This window comes from Dermacentor andersoni, chromosome 1, assembly GCF_023375885.2.
Source record: "Dermacentor andersoni chromosome 1, qqDerAnde1_hic_scaffold, whole genome shotgun sequence".
NCBI lineage: Eukaryota > Metazoa > Arthropoda > Arachnida > Ixodida > Ixodidae > Dermacentor > Dermacentor andersoni.
Genome location: NC_092814.1, coordinates 135716611 through 135734892, shown reverse-complemented (window position 1 = coordinate 135734892; position 18282 = coordinate 135716611). Strand labels below are relative to the sequence as shown.

The window sequence follows — 18282 nt, the reverse complement described above, 5'->3', positions numbered from 1 at the left end:
GAAAGTAGAGTTCGCACGAGTTTCTCCTTCAGCGCATTTTTCCAAGCAAAAGGAAGTAATAAATTAAAATCAGCAGGAGATAAATTAACAACCATTTAGTGCTTTGATGCGAATACCACTGAAAGTATCGTTAAATGTCACGCCACGTTTTAGTGCCAACGTGCTCTGCGCAGGCCTAAGTGCTGGCAGAAAGGACACTTCGCGCGTCTTTGCGCGGGAAAATAGAACGGAATTGTTGTTGCTAGGAACATAACTGCAACTAAAATGTACAACGTATTTGCAACTCTGTTAACGCTACTAAACATTAGTACCCGTTAATACAGCAAACTTAAAATAGTATCAACGCTCGTGCTTCTTAAAAACATACAACAACTGTGAACGACAAAGAACTGCGGTCGTTAGCGCCGGACCCCTTTATTTAAGATGTGGTCTAGGTACGTGCAATATGTATACCATAAAAATAAAGTTGCTGCTTTCTTCAAACATTGGATCTATACTTTTCTTGTGCCGAAATATGAGTACGAAGAACCGCAACGTACGCATATAATGATTTCAGTGTGAAAACGCTTTTTCTGCATCTTTGTTTCTCACTCTCTCTCTATGTCATTATCTCTCTCCTCTCTGTTAATTGCTGATTAAACCAATTGTCAAATTTAATGAATGCTTGGCTTTAGAAACTAAATGTATAGGGCACCATAGTGCACGGCACAATCGTGTGCCTCGTCAGCCATTTCTGCTGCAAGCGATCGTGCTTCACTCATAGTGGGGTGGTGAAGTTGATTGAATCGCTACTTAGTGGAAAGGTGTAATGGGAGATGTGTCTTCGGCCAAGATAATGCAACGATTATATTCAAATTTTAATCCTTTTCGCGCTTTTTAAGTGGTCCGAGTGGTGGACCATCTAAGAGCCTGGTTGGGAGCGGTAAATCAAAAGAAAGGAATACAACCAAGCGAAAAAAGATTGTTACATTTTACCGGTCTTGTTCTCTTTTTTTCTAGCTTCCATACTGATTTGTATTACTGACAACATAGCATGATGATGATGATGGCTGGTGCACTACTTGCCTACCATAGCGAAGACACGAACGCAGAATGGAAAGTTTCAGTAATGGTTATTGCTGCATAATAGAAGAAATCCAACTGAAGTGAAAATTATGCGGATGTTGACTAAAATAAAAACTCCCCCTCTGAGCTCATGATTCATGAAACGTTCACTGCAAGTAATGCCTTTTATCAGAGCTCATTTCACCCTAGGAATGTGGCTATTAAAGAGGCCCTGAAACACATTTGGAACATAGTAAAAAATGCGGCCAGTCTGTTAATGAGGCTCCTGTGAGCAAGTGGGCCAAATAATATTACACTGCACGCAACAGGGAATTTACAATCTAGCCTCAAAAGCGGTGAGCAATCGCTTGCGCTCGCATCCGCAATGTCGTCACCGAAAGTAGGGCGCCCACCAATGCAATTTGCCGATTTCGTGATCGCAAGAACATTCTCACTAATACATAATTGCTGATTTTTAGTATAATATATATATATATATATATATATATATATATATATATATATATATATCATACATTGCTATCTAGCCTAACCGAACAGCGCAACTGTTCGGTTAGGTTAGACAGCAATGTATGATCCTGCTTTATGTGGTAAATAATTAACAGACAGGGGAATGCACAGTCAAAATTCATGACATCACGGGAAGCTGGTGTAGGAACTTCAAGGATGCGTCGTTGCTACCGCTATTTCATTCTTGCGTCTTTACTGGTTTACCAAGCCTCCGTTAACAATCAAAGTAACTATTTAGGTGTTCCATAACGATACTTTTGATTTGCTAATGCATCTTAACTTAATATTCTTGATCCAGAATTTTCTCAATATGCAAAAGTACCTTCGCACGCAGATGTACCAGTTAATAAAACTGTTGACACTTGAGTATGGCGGCAAGGACGCTGCGCCATGCTCTAACTCTCGAACTATTAGATGGTCTTAAAATCTTGTAAATTAACAGCCTGTAGACGATGTTTACAGTTTCATCCACTTCTATTCAACAACTCGTGCCATTATTCCAAACAGCTGCTTTGTTCTCAGCTTTCTTCTGGTCAACTCTTAAAAAAGTGAAAATTCATTTAGTCTAAGTAAAACGTAAGAGTAAAATGAGTGCGGCATATATACAGGTTGCTTCAAGCGAACACTTTCAAATCTTTTTAAAGGTTGCCTGTGGCAGACAGATAGCTCGAGTCTAGTTTATGAGCCGGTCTACTCGAAGCGGCGGACACTACTTGCACAAAACATTGAAATGCAAAATCGACTAATTAACAAGAATTCACTGATTAACATTTTAGCTAATTATATTATGACCCATATTGCAATTTAGACATTCCAGCAGTGGACTTCGCTAGGCGGATCCACTTGGAACGAATTCGCAGGACGACACCAGTTTCGAGATATAAATTCTCGAACTTTGCGGAGAAATGCATTGGCGTTCCAGTTACCTGTGTACTTCAGTGCATGAAACGACGTTTTTTTTTTTTTTTTTTTTTTTGTTTAAACAAAGTACCTGGAACGCCAATGCATTTCTCCGCAAAGTTAGGGAATTTATATCTCGAAACTGGTGTCTTTTTGAAAATTCGTTCCAAGTGTATCCGCCTTGCGAACTCCACTGCTAGAATTTGTAAATTGCAATATGGGCCATACTGTAATTAGTTAAAAACGTAATCAGTGAATTCGTATTAATTAGACGATTTTGCATCTCAATTTCTTGTGCAAATATTATCCGCCGCTTCGAGTAGACCAGCTCATGAACTAGAATTGTGATATCTCCCACAGGCAACTTTTAAAGATTTTTGAAAATGTTCGCTGAAACACCCTGTTCTGGCGCTCTTTCGCCATACCTGGCCCTCGCCCCAATAAACAACATACATTCATTCATTCATTCAAACACCCTGTATATATACCCTCAGCGCCCAACACACTTCTGACGTGTGTTGGGCGCTGAATATACAAGCGCTTCAAAGGTCAATGCGGAATAGCAAACTTAAACAACCGTCACCGATGCAGTAATCTTTAATTCATACATTGCCTTTCCTTTTTCTTCATATGACTTATGCAAGAATATTAACAGTTTTTGACTTCATTCTTCTGAAAACACAATTGAATGAGCTATTTCTAGCTTCCGTTTATGAGAATCACGTCTTTGAAAAAGCTGCTATAATAATTCTGTATACTGAGGAGCACTAAACGCACAAAAATGGATGACTAAATGATTGCGCTGAGAGTGTCCTAAAGGGCTGATTTCAAAGAGGGAGAGAGAGAGAGAGAGAAAATAGCTGGACCAGGTTCCAGTACTACATGGCATATGATGAGTCAGTCACGTGTTATACAAATACCGAAGCTAAAGTTTCCACGCCTTCTTGCGGTACAATGTTATCGGTCCAGAGAATGTGCCTCCCGGTCTCTTCGTCTATTCCTGGAAAAGAAGCATTCGTTAGTGCGCAAAGCCCCTGTTCGTTTCGTGTCTACGTGTCAGGGTCCCTGTGTGTGACCCCTTCTCAACGCATCCATGCATCACAGAGTAAAATAAATGTTCTTTAAACTGGCTGAGCCTCAGGCGGTTATGGTGTAAGAGGAAATATATAGTTGCCGAGCCGCAGAACAGTTGGGCGCTTTCACTCCTAGTGATAAAGCGGGGCCTAAATCAAAGAGCACACAGCCCCTTCCCGCAATGCCGTTCCGACGACGGCCGGACTACTTCGCCGGATAAGGCTGTTTCACATGCTGCGACTGGAACGACGAAAATCGGTGCAGTGGTGTGCGTCGCAATGCGATATTTAGAGGGCCCATTTCACATGATTGCGATTTCAACCATGCGACTGGTTGCTTACTGCCAGGTTTCGTGGCACACGCTGCATAATTATTTTAATGTAATGAATAAACGTTTACATTATAACATTGCTGACTTTTCTTTATTAAGAGAAACTAATATGAGTGTTTTATAATAGAAAAACGGGTTAAGTTAAGGCTCCTATTGGAGTGCGCAACGGCGGTTTCTGAAGTTCAGTGCGATGATACACGGCGCACGTAAACAGCTGTTCGCAGCTGATCGTTCAGCGCTGTGTGTTGTCTCATCTGCCTTCTATGACCGTTTCGTTCAGTCCGCGCTACAACAACCCACAAGATGACCTATCAACAAGTTCAGTAAGCTACTCTCACCGCATATGCAGTATTTGGAATTCGGCTGCCGCGAAGTCGTCGTGTCAGCCCAACGAGATCCTCGCGCTACCCGTGCTCAGCGTCAGCTTCTGGAGAAATGATGTGTGTACATTGCTCGTGATTGTGAATATGCGGTGCCTGCTCCTAGCCATATTCTTGCACCAAACGCAACAAGAAGCACCAACTCCAAAACCCGCGTCTGCCCCTGAACGAAGCCGCAAATGATCTGTGGGATTACTGAACGTGGAATGGAAATTGTGGTGTGAAAGCCAACCTTAGCGTTAGTCTCGTTCATCCATCGTGGTGCGTGTGCTGTGTATATATATATATATATATATATATATATATATATATATATATATATATATATATATATATATATATATATATATATATATATATATATATATATGAGTCTTCTGTAAAATAGCTATAAAGGCGCCAAAACCGACGCATAACATTATTTTGGCAGCTACCGTCACTTCTGAGGAAACTGTACGTTGTATCATAGCTTTCTAAAACACACGCTTCTCGTCCACTTTGTTTTCCTGTTTCTCGCGCTGGTAGTATACTCTGAACTTCAAACAAGAAGTCCATATCAATACGCGCAATCCATAATGCAGGAACGTAGGCCCACAGCAAGCACACTGCCGTAGGGTTTTTCAACTTTCTGCTCAGCCTCGCACGCCACTCACGGTTAGCCTGTTTTGTGGAAATAAATATAATTATTAATATATTATTATGGTTATTAGATATTATAGTTCCTTCACTGTAGTTTACAGAAATCGTCCAGATTTCTTAAGCTAGCCATGCATTTAACCTGTATTAATCAACATTGTTACGACAAACTAATAGGAGTGATTTCAAACTGGATTGCGCAGCCAAAGAAAGTGCAAATGAAAGACTTAATGTTCATTCTTATCTGGTATTCCTAAACAGATGCCCGCTTTAAATACCTGAAATTCAATGCTCAAAGCTTTAAAAACTGATATCTTTTTTTGCTGTCGAAAGGCTGCTTCAATGTCAATAGCAAGCTACAATTATTCATTTCGAAAGTGTTAAGCAATTACTATATCTCTAAGCTTATCAATGCGATTTTGTTCCATGAACACAGTTAAGGTTTCTTTCTCCCTCTCATTAACAGCCATGGAATGAACCTGTTCACTCTCGTAAGTATCAGGATGCAAACATTCTGGGGTTTGTCCTGAGCATTTGTCCGCATCCTATAGCGTATGTGTTTGTATCAAGTTCTGGTGTTGCAATCGCAGTGATGTACACATTTTTTTTAATATGTTGCAACAAAGCAATTTATTGAACTTTGTTTTGTAATCTACAAGATCTGGCCACGCAGTAACGACAACATTAATAAGAAAAAAAAACACAATAACTCAGATTCAGTGCACGTGTTGAAATCTATGCGAAGTGAAGTTTTTGTCAAGTAGTCAATCAAATGGTGTTAAGGTAACTGCGATTTATACAATTGGTCTGATTTTCAACAATCTTTTGCATAGTCTGCATGTTTATGCACCGCATAGATCACAATCTTAATATCATGTAATTTTTAGGCACTACATTGTTCAAAAGCTATACCTAATTGCAAACAGCAGTTAATGTAGATGCACATTGCAAGACATCAACACAACGACGTTTCTTGAGGAAGGAATGCTGCGAGGTCTATGCAGATGAATAAATGACATGTGCTTATGTATTTATTTATTTATATACCTCGCAGGCTACAAGGTGGGAGTATTAGGCGAGGGGGAATAAAAAACTAGTTGCAAAAGGAATAATTGCACAACATTATAGCATACTGAACAAGCAATGACAGAAAAAATTACCGCCCATGCACCCCGTAGAGATGGTAAACCGGCGAAGCTGAAATGTGCGGCTCCACTGTTTATCACTGGGTTAATTCCGACGGTTTATTAAAGTATTTCTCAATTATTGGTTACATCTGTGTTTCTCAATGAGGTGACGCACACGTTTGGCTTGGGTTTATCACATTGTTTGTTTGAAATTCCACACATCGCGATTCGCATAATCACCATCATGGAGGGTGCAATGAGTTCATTGTGTTAATCCAGTGGGTTCGTCAAAGTTTTTCTGAATTATGCAACGCATTTGTTTCGTAATGAGTTAATCGTAGTATTTATGACTCGGTTATGCACTGTATTTACCAAGTGACCCACCGGGGCCGCACATTTTATTTAATTAAATACAGGGACACATTTTTGAATCTATTGCGAAGTCGGAGAGAGACTGCTCACGCGCGCTCTGCTGCGATAGAGAAACGACGTCACTATCTGTGTAGCCGATCGCCCGCCACACCTTTGCTGCGAGATAATTATCTCATCGTGATCTTGTCTTAACCCCGTCCCCCTCTGTGTCCCTTCTCTGCAATAATACGTAGATAAATGTATATGTTTTAAATGCCACAAGCATTTATATATAAATGTCAACCGAACGATAGAGTTGTCCGTCCGTCACGTAAGACGAATGCAATGGCTCATACCCCCCTAAACAATGGCTCACACCCCTGCAGTAGGGTTTCTGTGGTCGGACCACGAGTGTTCAGCCTAGGCATACACAGTTTCGCTGTAAAAAGAATTAACACCTTTCTGCTAGAGACAAAGACGAGCATAAGGCGCACTAACAAATGAACATGCTAACATGCCGAGTGAATGCTGGTTGACAAGCAATAAACCGAAGTTACACAAAAAGGAGACGCACGAACTGATGTGTATCCATATAGATCCCAACAGGAAACGCATCCATCTCTGAAAGTGTAACAGAGGCCATGCTGACACAAGATGCTGCCAGTGTCTTTACATCTACAGCTTCCATAATTTGTCTAGGCAGCCGATCTGCACAGAATGCTAGCTTCTTCCTCTACAATGCACGCTCGACATATGAGCATGCATTGCAAAGGAAGAAGCTAGCATTCTGTGCAGATCGGCTGCCTAGAGAAATTATGGAAGCTATAGATGTAAAAACGCTGGGAGAATCTTGCCAGCATGGCCTCCGTTAGATATCGATGCATTTCCTGTCAGGAAACACAGATAAAATTTTGCTTCTCTTTTTTGTGTATGTTTGGTTAATTGCTTGTCAGCCAAAATTTACACGCCATGTACATTAAACATTCTGTTCTTAAATCATCTCGGTTTTCTTGTTCGTCCCATTTGTCGTCTTGTGCCATTTGCAGCCAGGGTACCTTTATTTTTAGACTGTATCAAGTCACATTAATGGCCCTTATGATGCTTCTGTGTACCTTATAAAATCTTTTCTTTGGGCAATGTTGCAAGAGTGTATAGTGTGAAGTAGTAAGAACAGGGCACGCTAACTTCCAATCAAAATGTTTATTGTGAGACTGCAGTGATATATAAAGGTTACCAGAAAGTAAGTAGTACAGCAAGAAAGCCAGATAGAAACCAGTGCTTGATCAAACAATCAAAAAGAGGGAAGAGAGAAAATACAAATAAATACACAAGTCCAGGGAAAAAAGCCTTGTGATCTCCAACTGCACATGCGACTACCTTCGAAGAAACAAGTTCTTTTTTCCAATTTCATGGAACTGGAAGATTGCGCTTGCATAAACAAGCTGTGAGTCTGTCTATTGGAAAAAGAACAGCGTTTCTTGAAAGCTGTTGGCATGCATGAATGACGATTGTAGTGATTTGTTTTTTTCCTGCAGTTAGAATTTTTATGTTTTTTTTTCTGTAACATTTTTGTTAATGTTTCGTTATAGCAAGCACCAATTTTTCCCTGTCTTCTTGCTGTCTTTTTTTATGGTAAACTGTAGAGATTGCATCATTTTTCAGAATAAGACTTAGTTGGAAGTTAGCCCTCATCCCTCTCTATTGTCAACCTGTGGATACTGGGTCTTGCTATACGTCATGCTATACGTATGCTACGTGTGTGTGTGTGCGTGTGCGTGCGCATGCGCGTGCGCGTGTGCGTGTGCGTGTGTGAAATTCCACACATCGCGATTCGCATAATCACCATCATGGAGGGTGCACATTGTGTATAGTTGAAACTGCACATTGTGTATAGTTGAAATGCCTCAATTTCTTTTAAACTCCAAGAGTTTGCAAGAAGCATGTCACTTCTTTACTTATAAAGGTAGTAATCACAGAGGATATCGTTATATGAGTTTACACACTAATAAATGTGATCACAAAGTTGTTAGAAACTGTCGTTAGAAACATGCAAAGCATGGATGTTTCTACACACTTGATTAGGTGTGGATGTTTGGTAACCGTTTATATTTAAAAGATCCACAGCAAGAGATGCAACTGGCTGACCTCACTGCACAGTTTTGATTTACTTTTCTTTAACCTGTCGTCTTCTACCGTTTCGTCTACACAAGAACAAGCTGGTTGCCTGCTTTTCACATTGTTGCACGAGTTTTACATGACGGTGCAGGAGGGTGCGTTGTGACTGTGCCACTATAGCAAGCCAATAATTTACGAACTGTACTGTCAAACTACCGTTCAAAGCAAATGTTAATACAGGTACAGTAAGGATACAAAGTCTACAACATAATCAAGGTTTATTGGTTTCTGTGCAGGAAAAAAAATTTCCAGAGAAGAGGTGCAACTTAACGTGCATGAAATATTCGAAAACGAATTGACGAAGGTGTTTATTCAAGCCATGGAGTAATTGTTATCGCAGAAAATTCATCACGATAGCCTGCACGTTTGCCATGTCAAATTTAGTAAGTGAGGTAAGATAACCTTTCGAGATGCAAGGGGAAAGTCACGCTTAAAAACCTACAAGAACATGCAACTGAACAGTACCGCGTTCAGCATAACGTTGAAACATCGGGTACTTTGCTGTCTTGTCATTTGTCCTTGCCGAGGTTGAAATTATTTAAGGTGCTCCGTACGCGGGCGATTTTTGTATGCTGCGCAACAAAGGAAAACTGTGACGACCCCAAAAGGCCATGTCGTCTTGTGGCGATCGAACACCCAACTCGCAAATGCGTACGAAGCAAACGTGAAAATGCACTTTATTTGCTGCGTAGCGTGTCAATGAAGGCAAAGAAATGGGAGAATGGAATCAGCGGTTCAAGTTTTTTATTATCCCTTCACGTAAGTACTGAATTCGGCAACCCACGTCTCCGCGCATTTCACTCGTTCAGGGAGACGCCATTTTCCAAAACAAACCGGCGAAAGATCTCTCAGCGAAATTTCGAAAATCGCAGCGATCACTGCAACGGTGTGACTGTGCGACCAACCGGTTGGTCGCAGCCCAAAATCGGGAGGGGGGAGGGGAAGGCACTGAGATTGCGATTTTCGTCGCACACGACGAAAATCGCATCATGTGAAAGAGGCTTTACACCGTGCGCTTCAACTGAGATATATCGGTTACGGCGTGTCTCTACATGTCTATAGTTATTGTAGGTCTCTATGCTATGCATATATTTTAATCCTTCCCACTCACCTAAAATTGATTGACTTGCGCCATTTTTGATGAGAATAATCAGAATATTTCCCTTTTAATAATACAATAGCAGTAGCACTTGCTAGACATAGCAAGATTCAACTATTCAGAATTGAAATATCATTGTTGATCCTCAATTTTGGCATGCTCCAACCGCATTTAGCATTGCTGCATCTTCAAAAAGGACAAAGTATTTAAAAAAAAAACAGGATGAGGGAGGGGTCAGAGAATAGCAAAATCGGCATAATCTCGTCGTCACATACGTCAGCCACTGAGAGGAGTTATAGCACATCTATACGTCCAGAGGAACTCAAGAAGTCGAGGTTGATGCACCTAACTGTGGTGCTCTTCCTAATATTGGTCAGCAAACTGCGTTTTTGCTTTCTCTCTTTTGAGTTACCAATACATCTCTCTCAACTACTGGGGGATACACAGCGACCGATGCTGTAAAAGAAGAGAAATAAGAAGTAAACAATCGCCTTAGTCGTCTTAAGTAAATGTGCAAATAATAGTAATAATAGTAAGTATTATTATTATTATTATTATTATTATTATTATTCACTGAAAAAGATGATACGTGCTCTGTAGGCTAAACATGTTCCATATTCACATTGCTTTGCCTTCTCATCTCGGGTAAGATTTATGAGGAAATTGTTTCAAAGATTCAAATTCTTGCATTCTGTGTTGTATGTTTTGTTCGTTTTATGTAAGCTTGAACTCTAGGCACTGCTGTAATAAATTTGCGCAGCCAAATGTAGTGTCGCGCGCTTTATGTAACAGCGTCATTATTTTCTTTGATATGTGATTGTTTTCCTATTTCAATGTATTGCCTTGCCAATTCTGCAGGGCCATGTCCCACAAGCCCTTGTAGGCTTAGACAGGCCTGATTATAATGCTGTATATGTGTTACGGCAATAAAGATATTATTATTATTATTATTATTATTATTATTATTATTATTATTATTATTATTATTATTATTATTATTATTATTATGCTATCCCGCTCCCACTCTTTTCGTACTATTCTACCGCCCACTTGTCAGTCGCTCCCCCGTTCTGGGTATGTGCCATGTCTGGCGCCGTCATCATCATCATCAGCTGTCGTTTTCTCGGCCATCGCCGTCATCAGTGGGGCGATCGCGTGCACAGCCGCAGAGCATCGGCAGGCGCCCGGAAGAGGCGGCTCCGAAGCTGGTCCTCAAAGCCGCCGCCCCCGCAGGCAGGGTGCTCGAAGGCGCAGCCCAAGATGCGCACCGACGAGTACATGAGTCCCTGCTGGGAGGACTCGTACAACCCGTCCAGCGCTTGGTCCAGTCCCGAGCTGAACGCGTCGCCTCGGGGCCCCCACCAGAACCTCATGCGCTGGATGTTCCTGGTGCTCAGCGCTCTCCTCACCGCGGCGAGCGTCGCCCTTCTTGCCATGGCCCTGATCCAGCCGAGTGGCTCGGGTCACCATCACAGGGCCCATTCTTCGCACCACAGCGCCTCGCCGGGACATGGTGCCAAGGTGAGACGGACTTACTGGCTATGCAATATTTTGCACGCAAGCTTCCCACCTCTATTACTACTCCTTGGGCCAAACACTATGCAGACATTGAAAACTGCGTCATGTTGGCCCATCCTGAACACTACGAGGATGTCAGCTTTCGTGCTGTAGTGTCACGAGACCTGACTCGAAAATGCCACGGTGTCCATCATTCTCTTGTAACTACCCCGCAGTGTGTACTTAAATCAGTGCGATGGCAACGAGTGGATATTAGCCATCTGAAAGGCGTGTCCACCGCGTAGGCATTCGACGCATAAACTCTGCCACTCAAACGCATTGTCTCCACAACTTAGTCAACTTCGATTACTGAAGGCAGCGGGTGCATTGCTTGGAGCCAAAGGCACGGTGAAGGATCTTGGGTGCTTTATAGCAGCCCTTCCTCTTCTCTCTCTCTTTTTTTCACTGACCTTCTCCTGTAGTTCGACTGCTTACTGGTGACTCACTCTAGACGAGTAATATGAAAGAAACGCGTAGGTCCCCATATTTCTCGCATTTCATTTACTTCTCGCGCAAAGCAGTCATTGCTTCTACACACCGCCTGTCATTTAGACTGAAGGAAACTGCAGGCAGAGTAGGCTTAAGCGCCAAACTACGCGTACGCTTGCCGGCGCGCGATAGCTCGCGCTCGGGTGACTCCGCTTGCGCGAATAGTGCGGCACCGATCCTAGGCGTCGAAGCGCGGCTCGAGCACAGACATCTTCACCAGACAAGTAACCGTGCTCTATCTGCCTCCCACACAAAAAAAGTCAGTTTCACCCGAAAAGCCAAGCATCGATAGCAATAGCCAATTAGTAGACAGCTGTACGAATTAAGGGTAGTAGTTCCATCCGCCGTATAAAATTCGCTGATTCACTAAATTAACAAGCGTGGTGTCACGCGCGCACAAGCAAACATGGACGCATCTTACTTGATGACCACGCACACTCGCTTTCAAAACACTGGACTGAGACAGCGTGGCAGCAGCAGCGAGGGAATTCACCTATGTGCTGCCTCTCGCTTCAGCGCAGACTAAGCAGCGAGAACACAGCGCATGTGAAGATAAAAGCGCCCGGCGCAATCTGTCCCCGTCGCGGATGGCTTTCAATATGGGGCCCGCGCGGCACCGCCACACGCAGTCACCGCCGGAGCAGAACGCCACCCCCCTCCCTCCGGTGATTTGAGCGCGACGGAAGACGACGCACGCGAAATTGGCCACCATCGTCGGCTCACCCTCACACGCTTTCACTCGCACGTACAGCATACGGCCTGCGGCGACGATATTATCTCCCTTTCACTTTATACGGAACACCACGGCGATGTCGACGCCGATTGTAGAAATGCGCCTGGAGTGTCCACATAACTGCTATCGCAATAACACGAAACTATGTCTACCAAGGTGACAATAGGGAGCCAAGTGGACGCGGGCTAGCGCGCATCTTGTAGATTCAAACCACCATTCCTCACTTGGGCGGCAAACGCAAAGCGCGCCGGCAAGGGTGCGTGTAGTTTGGGTACATGTAGCTATGTTTGCCGCGCCCGAACATTTAGTACTGCTGTGCAAACTGGTTAATGCTGAAGAGGCAAGCAATTGTTGCTGTGATAATCGCAGGAATCGTTTCATGGAGTGCAATAACGTCGTTTATGAATTTCAGCAAATCCGTGGAAGTAACGTTGAACTAACAGAAATACGCCTTAATGACGGACTGCGCAACATGCCAACCTATTGAAACGTACATGAAACAGTAATCTGGCAATTCATTGTGCTATCGAACACGTGCGGTTCGCTATTGTTTGACGAGCCGCGCACACTGAAACAGTATCATGACCAGCATGTAGGCGAACTTTGCCACGTCTACGTACTTCACTAGAAGGGAGCAGCCTGTGCAAGCGCATCATCTGTTATTGCATCTTTTTGTGCGTGTTTGTGAAAGAGATTATAGTGTTAGTTTTGATTTTTGACACGGTGAAGCCTGCTATCAATTTTAATTACCTTTCACTTTTGATACTGCTTTTTAGTTGACTCTTGGGTTACTGCCGCATGTTTACGAACTCTCTGTTGAGTCATTCCTGGCTCTTTTCATATTCATTTACAAGTGGTCTGGTTTGGTCACATTCTAGACTATTATACCTGTAAAATTTGTTCTTCGCAAATACGAGCAATACCGGCTCAAAATGTGCAGTAAAATGCATTACGGTTCCACTGTATTTGCACAGTCTATATTTGCACACTGTAGCAACATATTAAATTGAACAGTAACACATTTCTCTGAAGACGTTGAGTATCATTTCTTGGAAATGGTACTTACTTTTTGCAAAATATTATGTTCTAACTACTGCCTGACCTCAATTCTGCAATCACAACATGTCCCCTTAAGGTACATACTGAATGTTAATTAGTAAAATTTCTTGACTTATCTATTACACTGGCCGTACCACGCGAAATGTATGTATGTCCTTATCATTGTATGCCTCACGTAAGTCTTTGTCGAGCGGTTTTACTGCGCAGTGCTTACGCTAGATGGTTCGTAATCATTTGTCTTGATTCAAAACGTGGAAAGTTATCGCTGCGGACAACGAGCTAGCTGGTATATAGCATAAGAATACTTAGGACAGGGAAAGACGGAAGGAGACATACAAGCCCTTGTATGTCCTGTCTTCTGTCCCTGTCCCAGACATTACTCCGCCAAATAACGCATACCATGCCAACAAGGGCGAAACTACGCCCATGGATAGCAGGCATCGGCTTACCTATTGCGCCTTGATACACTGCAGTGAAGCATTTGGGTCGCCGTTGCTGTGCTATACAGACTCTTGTTGTTTGCAATCCATGTTTTTTGAATTCAGTAATGCTGAATCCTCAGTGAATCGGCGGAAGATGTAGGGAGAAACGCCGTGCAGCTATAGGGACAGGAATGAAACCAATAAATACTGGAGGTACGACCTCCCTGTTCCTCTGTCATTTCTCCAGAAGTCTAGCTTCGATGATCATCATTTGGTCGTAATGAAGCCGACAGAAAACTCAAAATGCAGTACACACATTTGGGCTTGCCTATGCCAGCATATGGTCTGGTTGAGTGAAAGCGAAACATCTCTTCTCATTTGCCTTTCGTCTTCAAAAACAGAGCCACAAAGAGAGCGCTGGCACGTTGGTGGCAAAAAACGCAGCCTTGTCCAACCAGGGAATCGTGGTCAATGCACCCAGCCACCGCCTCGTGGCGGGTACAGGCGAAAGCAAGACGCCTGGAAATCCCGGAGCCCGCATGGCTTCCCCTTTCCACCGGCTATATGACACGGAAAATACCCAGGTGGGCACTGCTGCTGGACTGAGCGCGTTAGATATAAGGTCATTTTCTGTAAAGCTCGGCTGTTCGGCGGAGTTTTGTAAAGGAAGTATATTCTGAACACTATGTTGCACTTTTCAGGTTAGAAATGGCGTTTTACTTTGTCCTAACAGCATAGCATACATCCTGAACACACCTTCAAAACAATTATGCCTCTGTAAACTGAACCTGCATTGACCGGTTTAGAACAGTTCGAATTCTTACCTGTGCATATGCAGCCGCGTAGTACGAACTCATGGCTGATCACGTAGTCACCTCTTGTCAAATCTGATGCGCTTGAATAACAATCTCCTTGCTCTTTGCGGACAATGCGATGTTAATATCACAGCGTGTAGCTGTCCGCAGGATGTTATTGCCTTGCGCAGTAAAGACGAAAAAAAAAGAAAAAGCCATCACTTTTTATAATGACAATAATAACTCCGTCCCACGAATGAAAGGTAATTTTTTTTTTTTTGCGATACGTGGTTTCAATACACAAGCGTTTCATGGCACTGGCGTAGTAGCTACGGACCGGAAGTCATAGGCAGGAATGATTCGCAATATAAAAAAGACGTAGGCGGCGAGCAAGGACGATAGCGCGAAAAATGACAGTAATGACGCCCGTCATCGGTGAACACTTCTGGCTAGCGAAAGCGCTGTACATCCTGGCTAACGTTATTAATAAGAGGAAATGAGGGGCTCGATTTTTTGTTACAACCATATATGAAGCAAACGTATAATGAAGCCGGTTCTTCTTTAACAGTGCATTTTTTAAATTTAGACGTTGAAATAACAAGAAAGAAATTTGATTAAAACGAAATCCTGGGATTTTACGTGTCAAAACCATGATCTGATTTCGTCTTAAGTGGGGACTCCGGGTTAATTTTGCCCTCCTGAAGTTATTAACGATCGTTTTGCATTCCACCCGCATCGAATTACGACCGCTGCGGCCGGGATCAAACCCACTACCTCGAGCTCAGTAGCGCAGTGCTATAGTCACTGGGCTACTGTGGGGGATAAAACGGAAATGAAAGTGTGGAGAAAAATACAAATTGCCGCAGGTGGGAGCCAATTAAACTCAAGGTCTTCCTCGTTACACGTACGGTGCTCCATACCATAAGACGACCGCGACGGCCGCCCTACCGCAAACATTCTTGGGTATTTGTACAAGGTTAGCCTTTAGCACTGTTAGCCAGCGCCGCTCATGGTCATGGCGGCGGATGCTGAACATCCTCTCAACCGCTGCTGCCACCGGCGCGTAATGCGGAAGGTGTGAGTTCTGCTCGCCGCCGTCGACAAGTTGTGCTTCAGCCCACTTTCATTTACCTTTTCCTCATTAGTTCTCAATGCCAATCAATAAGCGACACCTAAATTTCTATGTACTTTCCCAGGCTTCAGTGTCTGCGTAATATGGTCATAACCAACGTTACTATAGCTCGTAACCGCCATAGTTTAGGCGCGTCCCGCTAACTGCGCTATGTACTTTCGTATGAACCTATACGATACGAAGAAAGAGTAAAAGTAAACATGGCATTCAGAGCAATGCGTTATTGGAATTAATAAAAGAGAATTCAGGCTGTACCTGAAACAATAAACACTGCTGGTAGAGCTTAAAACACAACAGTGAATTAATATGTTAGGTCTTAGAAATACAGTTACTTTATATTTTATTATTGTAGAAGTAAAATGCCATGCCTTCACAAGTGATCGGGTTCACATTTACTCGCGCAACCGATATTACTTTGCTTAATTTCTTTAAATTTTCTGGCTACTCTGACTATGGTTGTAGAAAGCACATCGTACTGCAAACGTTTTGTATGGTTGGGTGCAAGTGCGTTTACCGATGGCCATCGAAAAGTGCCGGTACTGGGCGGCCAGTACACTGTGTGAAAAATTAAACGAATGCTAGTTGTAGTCTGAAAAGTGACAAGTGTTAATTTTGTTTATTTTTTTCTTTCTTCACTATACCTGAAGACGGAAATACACTGCTTCTACAACAACAAGGCACCAGAGCACCCGCTGTCGTTCACACCCAGCGACATACCTGTGGGATTGTGTTCTTCTGCGATTTACTGCTGCCTCGGTCCAACAAGCGATGGCGCCAACCTCACTTTTCTCAACATTGATCCCAGTACGGGGCCGCATGATCTTGAAACATTCAGCTCAGTTGTGCATGGCCTGGACCCTTCCATGCAACGCTTCATCGCCATCGGTGGGCCCCGGTTGAACTACGCGCACCTTACGCGGGCGCTACGTGATTCCACCTCGAGGGCCGAATTCGAAAGAAGTATCATGGGATGGCTGCAGCGTCCGTACCTTCAAAAGTTCGGGTTCGTGCTGCATGTACTCCAGCCTGAAAAAATCGCCCGGCACCATCTGCTTGACACTTTCGTTCTAGAGCTTTCCGCCATGCTCAAGCCCAGGACATTTATGCTCACCCTGCCGCTCAGCGGTGACGTGGCGAGCACTTACTTTCACCCGCTGGCGTATAAGAACGTAAAGTCTTTCATCAAGATGTCTCATCGTTTCGGCACACCCACTATCGGCAGCTGTCCCAACCCAGTTCGTGGACTGCGGGCGCACTCACTGCAGAAGGTGATGAGGGATGTGAAGGCAATGTACCACAACCAGTGGAATGGAGGCATCAAAGAAAAGACTCTTTTTACGGTTTCCCTCGCCGGATACATCTACTGGGTGAGGAATGGCTCCCTCACCGGCCTGACCAAAGGCCGTGTCGAGAAACACGCACTTTCTGGTTATTGGGACATCTGTCGCAAGGTGGACGACGCCAGCTGGAACCACAAATACATCAGGGAGACCGGCTGCCTCACAGCTTGGTCTGGTCGCAACTACGTCTCGTCTCTTTCGCCAAAGTCGTTCAAGTTCCTTGACGGCAAGCGAGAGATAAAGGGCGTCGTCGTGTTTGACATCGAGAAGGACGACTTCAAGGGCATATGCGGCGACCCCTACCCGATGCTCAGAGCACTCAAGGAAAGTCTTGCGAAATATAAGGGAGCTAAATGACACTAAAAGCCATACGGAATTGAAAAGAATGGGTCATGGTCCTTCTTTCGCTTTACTTTTCACTTTCTGGTGAGCATTGCTGAAAAAAAAAGACACGCATTGGCAGAGCTTTGTGTTAATCATAAAATGAGTGTATAACTATCCGCGCTATGTGTTTACCTCCTCAGCAGCGGTGCGCTATCGCAAATGCTACACGAGTTTTCGCTTCCTCCTGCTGTTGTAGCTATACGTCTACAGCCAACCCTCACATACAAGCACGCACAAGATTGAGAAGGCTAGCGGCTGTAATACCTTGGAGAGGCCGTGAGTGGCCGTGTCGAACTGTAAGTAATGACCTAACGTTTTCTTTTTGTTGCGAATGTTATTATATATATTGAAGCATATTTAGAACAATTATGTGCTCGTCACTGGTTTTCACTGCATGAATCCCGAAGTGTTTTGCGAGAAGCTTAAAAATCAATGCAATCTTGCCCATAATGCAAAGCAGTGTCATGAAAGACAGCGCAAAATTATGTGCAGTAAGACTTGCACTGTTTCGTGTGGTATCGGTGCCACAGCAAGGAATACTGCGCCTAGAGAGCGCTGTCGCTCTGCTAGCTGCTTGTCCATACGTAGTGTTTCGACTCTGACACAGAAGCCGCATGAGACACGACGAAAAGCTTTCACACCAGACACAAACTTGACTAATGAAAGAACAACATCACTTAAAGGGAAGCTGAAGAGTCTGTCGAATTCAATAAGACGCTCATAT

General features: G+C 43.5%; 2 protein-coding genes across 2 annotated transcripts in view; one reads left to right on the top strand and one right to left on the bottom strand.

Annotated features, from left to right (window-relative positions):
* The window catches only part of LOC126543350 (synaptogenesis protein syg-2-like), a 961852-nt gene that overhangs the window by 546894 nt on the left and 396676 nt on the right, over window positions 1-18282 (bottom strand). The window lies entirely within an intron of this gene.
* On the top strand, window positions 10732-17560 carry LOC140215446 (endochitinase-like). Its single transcript, XM_072285995.1, has 3 exons — window positions 10732-11169; window positions 14310-14492; window positions 16482-17560. The coding sequence occupies exons 1-3, from the start codon at window positions 10732-10734 to the stop codon at window positions 17529-17531; spliced, it is 1671 nt and encodes a 556-aa protein (XP_072142096.1). The 3' UTR covers window positions 17532-17560.

What these genes read in the sequence shown, in the direction of transcription:
- LOC140215446 (XM_072285995.1), top strand. Translation starts at nt 10,732, where the DNA reads ATGTCTGGCGCCGTCATCATCATCATCAGCTGTCGTTTTCTCGGCCAT. An exon ending in CGCCGGGACATGGTGCCAAG is followed by an intron (nt 11,170 to 14,309) that starts GTGAGACGGACT and finishes CTTCAAAAACAG; the next exon opens with AGCCACAAAGAGAGCGCTGG. An exon ending in ATGACACGGAAAATACCCAG is followed by an intron (nt 14,493 to 16,481) that starts GTGGGCACTGCT and finishes CTATACCTGAAG; the next exon opens with ACGGAAATACACTGCTTCTA.